The 10511-nt window shown below is 35.1% G+C and overlaps 2 protein-coding genes across 2 annotated transcripts; both read right to left on the bottom strand.

Moving 5' to 3' along the window:
• Nucleotides 1-1555: 1555 nt before the first annotated feature.
• On the bottom strand, nucleotides 1556-3888 carry LOC145126476 (uncharacterized). The gene is made up of 5 exons (XM_079061837.1): nucleotides 3846-3888; nucleotides 3626-3801; nucleotides 2817-3548; nucleotides 2305-2524; nucleotides 1556-2198 (listed from the first exon to the last, which is right to left on the bottom strand). The coding sequence occupies exons 1-5, from the start codon at nucleotides 3886-3888 to the stop codon at nucleotides 1915-1917; spliced, it is 1455 nt and encodes a 484-aa protein (XP_078917963.1). The 3' UTR covers nucleotides 1556-1914.
• A 2286-nt stretch (nucleotides 3889-6174) lies between these two features.
• LOC145124932 (O-fucosyltransferase 29-like) lies at nucleotides 6175-9172 on the bottom strand. Its single transcript, XM_079060411.1, has 8 exons — nucleotides 8711-9172; nucleotides 8335-8571; nucleotides 8070-8240; nucleotides 7899-7987; nucleotides 7582-7771; nucleotides 7212-7496; nucleotides 6785-7128; nucleotides 6175-6710 (listed from the first exon to the last, which is right to left on the bottom strand). The coding sequence occupies exons 2-8, from the start codon at nucleotides 8491-8493 to the stop codon at nucleotides 6323-6325; spliced, it is 1626 nt and encodes a 541-aa protein (XP_078916537.1). The 5' UTR covers nucleotides 8494-8571; nucleotides 8711-9172; the 3' UTR covers nucleotides 6175-6322.
• Nucleotides 9173-10511: the final 1339 nt, after the last annotated feature.

The raw sequence follows: 10511 nt of genomic DNA, 5'->3' as shown, positions 1-10511 counted from the left end.
TTTTGTCCACATTTGACCATTTAACTGATTTTTTTTGTCCACATTCAGTCCTTATAACTGGCTGCTACAGGTTAAGCCGGAAAAATGAATTAATAGGGTAATATACTTTTCATTTTGTACACATTTAGTTCTTAATGTTTTTGTACACATTTAGTCTTTATGACCGGTTTCTTTAGATTTTGCTCACGACATCCTTCGTGGAATAATCATTAATGAGGTGTTCTCATATATGGTTCGTCTTTCACTTATATCAGTAACTGAATTCACAAATCGGTCAAATAATTTTGGTGCCTTAGTTTTCTGCAAACAGAAGATTTATTCGTCTTTGGTCTCATCTATCTTCATAGCAAATAACGATATTCTTTGTCTTGGAAATGCAAATTCGAGTTGAGAGGAAGCAATCACAAAGAATCTTGTTGTCTTCTATGGAGATAGATGAAACTTTTTTCCGGTGTGTTCTTTTGTCTTGGAAGTGCAAATTCTTTTAGCATCTTCCTTAATTTCTTTTGTCTTAGAAGTGTAAATTCGAGTTAGGAGAAAACAATCACAAAAATCTCGTTGTCTTCTATGGAGGTAAATGAAACCGAAGACGAAGACATATTCTGCTTGGAGAAAACTAGGGCACCAACATTATTTGACCGATTTGTGACTTAGGTTACTAATATAAGTGACAGACGAGCCATGTTTGAAAACATATCATTAATGACTGTCCCACGTTGGATATCATGAACAAAATTTAAAGAAACTGGTCATAAGGACTAAATGTGTAAAAACATTAAGAACTAAATGTGTACAAACCGAAAAATATGTTACCTTATTATCATTTTTCCGGCTTAACATGGAATAACCGGTTACAAGGACTGAATGTAGAAAAAAAAAACAAGTTAAATGGTCAAATGTGAAAAAAAAAAAAACTCAGCAATCAAAAAGTATATTACCATTTTAAGTCATTATCCCGAAAAAAATACTAAAATATGATTTTTTAACACCAAAATATTATTTAAGCTTCAATAACCAAATACTAAAATAATACAATAGAATTTATATTTACATTTTGTTTAATTGATCATATTATATATTTCTCAAATATAATAAAATCCATTATATTGATTTCTTAAAAACACTCATTCTAATTCCATTTCTAAATTCAATGTCAACAACTTTTTTCAAACCCACTTCCAATATTGTGATCTCGCATGGAATACCCTCGCCCAATATTGCAAACTCACTAAGCAGGGAGATCTGACTAGGATAAATTGTAATGCAAACTACTTTTCGAGAAATTTTATATATATATGTGAAATATTACAAGATGATTACGTTCATAACTATATATGAGAAATATTAAAGGCCAAATAATCTTCAATCCAACTCACCATATGTTTCAACCCCTTGAAGCATATATCATATCTGTGGTTGTAATCTCGATATTGTAAATATTCAAGAACAACAAAGGTGAACTTCTTCAAAACAGTGTAGAAGAGCTAAACATGATTTTATGACAAAGACAACCATATATCTACACATAATATTTTGTTCTAAAGAATGGGTTGTAATCGGCTTAATAACAAACATTAAAACATGAATATTTCATCCATCCAAATTTTAAAATGAAAACATGAACTTCAACATAGATTGATGACTCCATTCAAATCTAAAAGGATCCTCATCAGTTATCAAAAAAACCAGTATCATCAATTCAAGCGCATAAGATCTTAAGATGAAATCCTTATAATATAGATTGTTAATTGCAAACTAAATATGGTTCAAAACGAAATACCAACACACATGGAGCAGAACATATGACTCCACTCAAAGAGTCCAACAACCCCCACCTCTAATTCATATATAAACCAAGTCTTTATTTATTCTTAGTATTTAGTAATGAACCAAATCCTGCACCTTACTTACTATTTAGTATTTACCACCCATTTTACTATCTTTTGGTTTTGAGAATCCCATCAATGCCTTCTTCTTCTTCTTCTTCATCATCACGACATTATTTGCTCCAGTTTTAGAAGATGATCCACTTCCAGATCCAGAGGGCCCACCCAAACTTGACTTTTTTTGAAGCTTCATATTTGATGTCAGAAAAGAGACTACATCAGGCTTTGGCTTTATCTCTATCCACTTATTATCAACCCACTCTTTTGAAGCTCTTAGATTCGTCTTCTCAAAATAATGCAACCTGTTTTCACCTACACACAAACGTTCAAAACCAATATCATTTTTCAAGTGTCACATTCACATCTACTTACTTCTCAAAGAAAATTAAGAGGTGGAGTTTTTATAGTTTATATATACCAGGAAAGTAAACTTGAAAATCATTTTTTCCACGGATGTTGATTCCAATCACTACACCTTCCCACCACCCATCACACCACCATGCATCCACTGCTGATCCAATCTTGAAACCATCATCTGAAGATTCCATTATAGGACATGCAGGACGTATAGAATTACGTCCTAACCATCTCATCCCCATTTTATCAGCAGCTGCAATTTTATATGCCAACACCCATTCCTACAAAAAAAGAAAATATAAAAAGTTACTACATTGGCGTTAGGGGCTGTTTGATATGCCTCTTACTGGTCTGACTTGGTCAGCTTCAGACTGTTTGGTACCACAATTAGAAACCTCTGACTCGGTCCTATAGCCTCTAATAAGAGGTTGGATCTGACTCGGTCAGATTCAGACTGTTTTTGGCTTAACCCATTAAGAAACAACCCCCCTAGTCTAACAGTGATTCATCTATGTGGGACCCAAGAATTGGTTTAGTGAAAGATAATAATACCACAAAAACTTGAATATATACCTCAAGATTTCCGAGACCCACTGCATCCTCCACATCCATGTATAAAACTTTCAATCCCTTCTCTGATATCTTCAAGATTTTACATCTAAACCAACACCCTCTTATCCCACTATCATTACTAAGCACTTCAATCTCTTCACCAACACGAAAAGGTTGTGTTTTTTCTACCTCATTATCAACAATTGTAACACCCCGTTTGAAACTTTGAACACCCTCTTCTTTTTCTTTTCCTTTTCCTTTTTCTTTTCCTTTTTCTTCTTCTTCTTCTTGTTCTTGTTCTTGTTCTTGTTCTTCTTCTCTTTTAGATGAGGTTTCTTGGTTGTTCTTGTTGGGACCAATTGGGAGATTAAGAACAGAAAATATGATCTGGGTATAGTAGCCACGCAACTTAGAAAAAGGAAAAGAGGAAATTTTGTCATTTTTTATCTGCTTAGAGCACATGTAAATCCCATCTGAGAAGTCTTGTGTAACAAAAGCCAAACATTGGTTGTAATGTTTGGGAGTTAAAATGGTGGCAAGTCCATCAATACATTCTGCACTTAAGATCTGACAATGAGAGGTGATTATAAGCTCATGAGGCTGAGGATTTGAGATTAATTCACTAAGTTCTTCACTGCGATGAAACCATCTCACTTTCACCATCTTTTTTTGCCTGTAATTTTCATACATGTCTTCCAAGTAACCAATGTGGTAACCTCCTTCACCAGCTAGGATGAATACAAATGAATAAACCTGTATAATACATGAAAGAATTTAAGTTTTAAAAGGAGGGGAAACAAGAAACAAGAGGGACAAAAGATGATGCTTACAGATATTGTGGTTCCATTTTTGGTAAAAGCTTGATAATGCTTTAGGTTCCTGGTGCACATTGAAGATTCACCTGACCATATGATTTCAAAGTTTTCATCATCTTCTTCTTCTTCTTCTTCTTCTTCTTCTTGGATCTGTAATCCTGAAGATTCAGGCTCCTTGTTTTTCTTTGAATCTGTTAGTAAAAGTAGAGTTTATAAAAAATGTAAGGTTACTAACAATGCGTATCATAAAATTGGCACAAGGGGAAAACTGAAAACATAGATAAAAGCTCAAGTACACAAAAAGTCAAGAAGATCTGATTAATATGTTTAGATCATGCAAAATCTATGCTCGAGATTCTCTACAGTCTACACTAAGTGTTGTAAGATCAAAATGGGGATGAAATCGCGAATGAGGGACAGAAAAAGATGCAAATTTAAGTAGCACATGAAATCGGAATGAGATCCTAGTGAATCGATTAAATTAGATATCAGATCACAAGTTGGCATTTTAAGAAACACATTTGATTGTTTCCAAATGATTTTGGGAATTAAAGCATGCACTTTGAATCTCCGATTGAATCGATGATCAATAATGCTAGAAACATATGGAAATTACAAATTGAGAAGGAGAAATACCTAATTGCTTCATCATCAAGCCAAACGCGAGTAATGCTCTATGGTAAGGAGAAGACTCTAGGGCTCAAAGTTTTTCAGTTCAATGAGTAGACGAATTAGGGGTAAGAAATTTATAATGAGTGAAATCCCGAAAAGGAGCATCAATTACAAGTGGCTAAATCTTGTGCAACTATACACGCCACGTGGAATTTTTACTTGCTAGCATTGAATTGATTGGGAATCAATGGGACAGTATCCTAGAACACTATAAACACACTCACACAAGATTTCATTTTCAAGGTAATTTCATTAATTCAAATGAAGATTAGAGGTAGGCAGTTCTGATTTCTGAAAGTGGAATGAACTATAAACAGTAAAGTAATTGAAGAACACAATTACACACTTAATAAATCTTATACAGTAAAGGCGTGCTTCATTAGGTCATCTTTTCTCACTTAACTCAAACAAATGATCATGTAGGTTCGGTTTCATTGATATCAAGTGAAATACACCTTCATATGTAGAATAATCTGAAGTTTGGGGGACTTAATTTTGTTTTGAGTAGAATCAGAGTAAATCCCATATGTAATTTTCTTGGTGTTCCAACACTTTGACATATCACAAATAATAAGATATAAGGTTCATATCATCATGAAAAAAAGAACAATAATGAGCATGGATTAACAAAACCACAAATATAAACTCTTACTTGCCGCACCTGATACTCTGAAATCAAGGAAGGGGATTTAATGGTGACATGGGACCGATAAGTCTTGAAGAAGAAGAACCCATCTGGTACAACATAGATCACGCGCCCCATAATCAACATTCCAACAATAGCAATGACAAGACCCCCAAAGGAGACCTGCAATTACTAATGAGCTTTTTGGTTTCTTTTCTCCTGAGAAATCACATGCTCGTCTCATGCCAGAAAATGTTTGCTCGCTTGCACACATTCTGATACACCCCAAACGAGAGGATTGCGATCGATTTTCACATCAAATTGCACATAACACCTCAAAATAGATCAGAAAACAGAAGAAAGAGGGCGGATTGATTACGAAAACTTAAACCTGTGCAATTGAGTGTGGCTCAAAGCAAAGAATGATAATCAGAAATTAAAGCAATGCAGTTCGCTTCTGATTGCAATAAGGAAATCAAACTTTTAAACCCAGACTATTTATTTGAAACTTTTTCATGATTGTTGGAGACATTGCAAGTAGTTACATCTCCTTCCCTTCTCTACTCTCTAGGTCGTTCCTATTGAAAAGGAAGAGGTTGATTTTTAGGCAAAACTAGTCCCGCAACTTTATCTTTTCAAAACATGTAACCTAGTTGGGATTCTCTTAACATTTTAAGTCCCCAAACATTTTTTTTACAATAAGGGTCTAACATCTCGTGAAAAGGATTAAGCCATGATTAAATACATCAATCCCAAATCTTGAAAAATCAACTCTTACTTACCCACTCGCATTGTTTAAATCTAAGTACTATTACTTTTTAACTAGTTAACATTACAAAATTTATTTCAAATATTTATACAACATAAAAACATGTCGTTTTAACCGAAAACCGGTAATGATAAACTTTTCAAAATTGAAATTTTTGAAAGTGTTTGTTTCAAACGAGAGGAAGTTCTCGTGTTTATATTTTCGAAATAAAAAATTACCCATTTCAGACCCGACGATAATTGCAAAAAGGTTGTGTCATTTGCTCTAATGCTCAAAAATCATGTTTATGCAAAAAAATTATTGTTTTGGTCTTGTAGAAAAACCATGTGGTCATTTTTCTAATCATCCCTCAATCAGTTATTTCGATCCAAACACCATCTATTATGATCAATAATCACATACATTCATGGATGTCCAATTGTCCATATACAAATAGACAATAAGTTAAGTGACTCGAAATGACAACAAATTGCTAAAAAAACATTATTCTTGCAGAAAGACACCAAAAATAAGCTCATTAATTATATAACCAAAAATGTTGAGAGATGATTTACATTTCTTAGACTCTTGTTTTGAATTTTTCATAAGAATGGTTGTAATGACAACAAATCGGTCAAATACAATGGTTTACACTTGCCATTCAACACTAGTCACCAGCCAAAAAATCATCATCTTCTTTCTCTTCTAGTGATGCATCAGCATCATCATCTCTATGTGTAGTAGTGGTATTACTACTAATAACACCTTCAAATTCAGACTCTCTTTCATGGTTGAGCTTGAGCATATCTTGTTTAGTGTTGTTGTCATGATGATGATGATGATGATAATTGAATGTCTTGCAGATGCAGGTGGAAGGGTATTCATGGAAATCACCACGTCCAGGTTTCATCTCATCCGGGTCCCCCATAAACCCCCTTTGAGCTGATTTCACTTTACTTGAGAAACTCCCCCATGACATCTTCTCTCTTTGCAAAAATAAAGCACTCAACTTCTTTGCATTTGGTCTAATTGTTCTTTTATGCCCCATATACCTCCTTTAAATAAATAAATACACAACATTGGAATATGATACAACTGAAATAGAGTTAAATCAAATAAAACACCTTACCTTCTTCCAGCAAGAATTTTTGCCATGTTCCCATTGTTGTTAGTGACAAACACATCACTCTCATCACAAACAATGTAATCAATGGCTGCAAGACGAGAAGAAAAGGGAAGAAAAGGTTGAAGAAGGTGTTCTTGTTGAGAAGCCATTAGCAACATCTCCTTGGTGTATAAATTTGGAAAAAGTTGTCTAAGAGGCTTTAAAGTTTCTTCACCTCCATAGATTTCACCTGATGCAACATAAATGTATGTGTCATTCTTGAAACCGAGTGCACTCAGCATCAGCCCCACCTCATGTGGTGTAAGTGGACACTTTCCTTGCTTTCTCTCTCCATCAGGATTCACGTCCTAATTAATTAATAATGAGATATTTTTGAGAGAAAAAGAAAAAGAAAAAGAAAAATGAAATTTGGGATAGGAAAGAATCTCACTCCTAAAGTGGACCACCTTTTCCTGACTTCACCAAGCTCATATCTCTCTTTATCACCACCTCCATAATAACAACCAGAAAATGCAAGCATATCAGGTTCAAACCTTAAATGAACAGCAATGTAACGATTTGTCATCTTCCTCATTTTCATCACCAGATGATCTCCAACATCTTGCAATGGTTTTGTAAAGCGAAAAGCATGGTAATTGACTCTGCATCTTAACCTTTGTAGCTCTTTATTAAGGTCAATAGCAAGCCTATAGTCAAACTTTGTCAACTGAACAACCTATATACAATTCATTCATCACAATTCACAAATCAAAAAAACCCAAAATATTTCAGTAGTTGTAAAGTAAATGAAGAGGAATTACATGTCGCCTCAAGAGAACAGGAAGAACTTCATGAAGGTAATAGTGAGGTTCAGATTTACGTGGGACCCGCATGGTGTATGGGGGTTTTTCAAGTGATCGCATGTATTTGTCTGGGACTCTTTTCACAACAACCACGTCCTTTGCAAGGAAAGAGATAAACCAATCAACATCAAAAATGTTTGAAAAGTCACTGCAAAGTTTATTAAAAAAAAATCATAATAAGATAACAATCAGTCGATCACAATTCACATACATCTTAGTTTCAGTTTCAATTAATGAAATCTTACTTAGCAGTTAGCAGTTAGCAGTTAGCTCACCTATCATCCTTCCAAAATGAATGATGATCAAACTCAGGAACCACCAATGTGGCATTTAATATCCGTGCAACAACTACAGCATCTGTTATCTGTGTTCACAAGATTGATTGCAAAAATAAATAAATAATGTGTAGCAAATGAAGAAAGATGAAAGGCAGAATGTTTATTTACTCCAATTCTTTGTTGGTTAAGCCCTCCACTGGTGGCTATAAGAAGATACCCATTTGATAGTAGCTCAGCAACAGGAGGTGTGTAATGAGGGCCTCTTTCACTGCATCCGTAGTACAAGTTTGAAAACTCAGATTTCCAGATGTTAATTGGTCCATGATGACGGAATCCACCCTAAATGTTCAAAAAATTCTCATAAATATTTCACATATGTAATGTAATGTAATGTAAGCAAGTATTTCACACGATGTGATTCAAGAAATTTTACCACTTTACTATACCACAATCGATGCTTAACGAGTTTCTGAGAATACCACTCGAGATTTGAAGCCACATGACCTGTAAACAAAGAGATGAGACCGACTGTAAACAACATCACTCCACAAACCACCGCCCATGAGATCCGCCGCCTCTGCCTTTTCCCCATTGCACAATGCTTTGCTTCGGGTGGTCAGGGCATCCCCACCACGTCACCTTCACCTTTACTGACTTGGAAGTTGAAAGACTGAAAGGAATTGAAAACAACATTGTAAAATCAAGCTAGACCAAAATTTCCTTTTACCAAATCAAGAACTAAACAATTGGAATTTCGTAATGAATATTGACCTATTAGCTATCTTGTGATTATGTGCGATATTACAAACCTTGAAAGCTAGGAGTTGTTGAATCTTGTGTCGTCATCACAGAGTTAAAGCCAGCAAGCAGTACCTAGTCGGCCAAAAAACGGCCTCCCCTGGCCCCTTAAGGGTTCCGCCACTCAAACTAACTGAAATGAACCAAGGAAGACTGAAGGCACCGATTCTGATTTCTTGATTTGCGGAAGATCAATTTCTGAAGAAAGAAGACTGAAGCTTGAACGATGGAGTATAGATTCTTGAACTCGCTGAAGCTAGAACAAGATGAAGTATCGATCCTTGAAGTCTTAAACTCGGTGAAGACTAAAGAAAGTCACATTAGTCGATATCAATGAAATGGAAGGTCGATTGATGATTTGAGGTCTTTGCTTGAATTCGCTGTAGCTTGATTCTTTAACCATGGCGTATGGATGCCACCGACGAGTAGAAGTAGTGAAAAAGAGCCCTAGAACAAAAGGTTTGATTTTTTTTTTAATCATGGGAGAGAAAAACTAAAAGAGACCTTTTTTTTAAAGTTATATATCGCTTGAAGAAAAATAAAGAAAATAGATAAATTGATAATTCTATGGTGTATTGTTAGTATAGCCCAACAATGTTTCGTATATTGGTTTAAACAGTCTCTTGTGATTTTCCTTTGCATTTGAAGGAAAGCACATAGGCAAAAAGAAATCGGAAGCATAATCGATTGGGGGGGGGGGGGGGTTCGATCCTCGTCTGATCGAGGATGGGAAGGGTTCGATCGCACCAGGGGAAGAACGAACGAAAGGTAGAAAGCGAAAACAGCAAATGTTGCTCATGCGGTGTGATGAATCAAAGAATCGAGTTTTGAATTAAACAGAGTATGAATTCAAGTAAGAATGCGAGATTGAACACCCGATGTAAATATGATATTGTTACGCTCTATTACGCTTTCGAATTCTTTACAGAGTACAATAGACAAGTCTGTAAAAGTTTTTATCTAACTCTAGTAAATAACCTTATTTATAGGGAACAGAAAGCGTACAAAAAATATACTAAGGCATAGACACTCAAGCTTCGAATAAAAGCGCCCTAGTAAAATACATTACAAAACAGTCGAAGAGTCCAAAACACACTTCGACTAATTACAACAATTCGACCCTTACAATCTCCCCATTTGTAATCATAGTCGAAGTCTTCAATTTGTAAGAAGCGTGATGGAATACAACAACACTCTTCGAATCTCCGTGTACCAGGAGATAATCTTCTTCAGCTCTTTCTTATCACCTTCATTGTTCTTCTTGCAATGATTCATACGAACAATTAAATTCGTATACTGAGACGTTGAATATCTCTCCACTTCGCTTTCCTGGAATAAGAATCGTTTAGCTTTTCCAGCTTTGTCTTTTCCTGCGAAGACCATTCCAAAAGGCTTCAGGCAAATTTCACCATCATCATACTTCTTCAATTCCGCCTGAGTCTTCGTAGGAGCCATCGGTGCTTTTATTTCCATTCCTTTGGCAGTAGCTAATTCCACATCTGTTAGTGTCAAGCACTCATAATAGTTTTCGATAAAAATCTTGATGTGAGCAACCCCAAGCTTGAATTCATCAAGCTCTGTGTTTTGAAGGTATGAAAATGACTTGTCTTTTAAAATTAATGCAACTTGTATAAGATCATACAAGTTCATTAATGGAAAATCTGCAACAATAAACTCACAAATATTTCCATTTGCCCTGGCAACCACATATTTGAAATTTTGGACTGTGTTTTCGAATACCACATCCTTTTTCATACTGATCACTTTCTTGATTTTTATTAAAGACCAAACTTCCTCAGGGGCTTTAGCAAG

Source organism: Lactuca virosa, chromosome 7, assembly GCF_052849685.1.
Source record: "Lactuca virosa cultivar CGN04683 chromosome 7, Lactuca_virosa_CGN04683_v6, whole genome shotgun sequence".
In the NCBI taxonomy this organism is placed as follows: Eukaryota; Viridiplantae; Streptophyta; class Magnoliopsida; order Asterales; family Asteraceae; genus Lactuca; species Lactuca virosa.
The sequence above is the reverse complement of the archived record's forward strand: the minus strand, read 5'-3'. Positions and strand labels throughout refer to the sequence as shown.

What these genes read in the sequence shown, in the direction of transcription:
- LOC145126476 (XM_079061837.1), bottom strand. Translation starts at nt 3,888, where the DNA reads ATGTTTTCAGTTTTCCCCTTGTGCCAATTTTATGATACGCATT. An exon ending in AAAATGGAACCACAATATCT is followed by an intron (nt 3,549 to 3,625) that starts GTAAGCATCATC and finishes TGTATTATACAG; the next exon opens with GTTTATTCATTTGTATTCAT. An exon ending in TGGGTCTCGGAAATCTTGAG is followed by an intron (nt 2,525 to 2,816) that starts GTATATATTCAA and finishes CTTTTTTTGTAG; the next exon opens with GAATGGGTGTTGGCATATAA.
- LOC145124932 (XM_079060411.1), bottom strand. Translation starts at nt 8,493, where the DNA reads ATGGGGAAAAGGCAGAGGCGGCGGATCTCATGGGCGGTGGTTTGTGGA. An exon ending in TCATTTTGGAAGGATGATAG is followed by an intron (nt 7,772 to 7,898) that starts GTGAGCTAACTG and finishes TAAACTTTGCAG; the next exon opens with TGACTTTTCAAACATTTTTG. An exon ending in CTGTTCTCTTGAGGCGACAT is followed by an intron (nt 7,497 to 7,581) that starts GTAATTCCTCTT and finishes AATTGTATATAG; the next exon opens with GTTGTTCAGTTGACAAAGTT.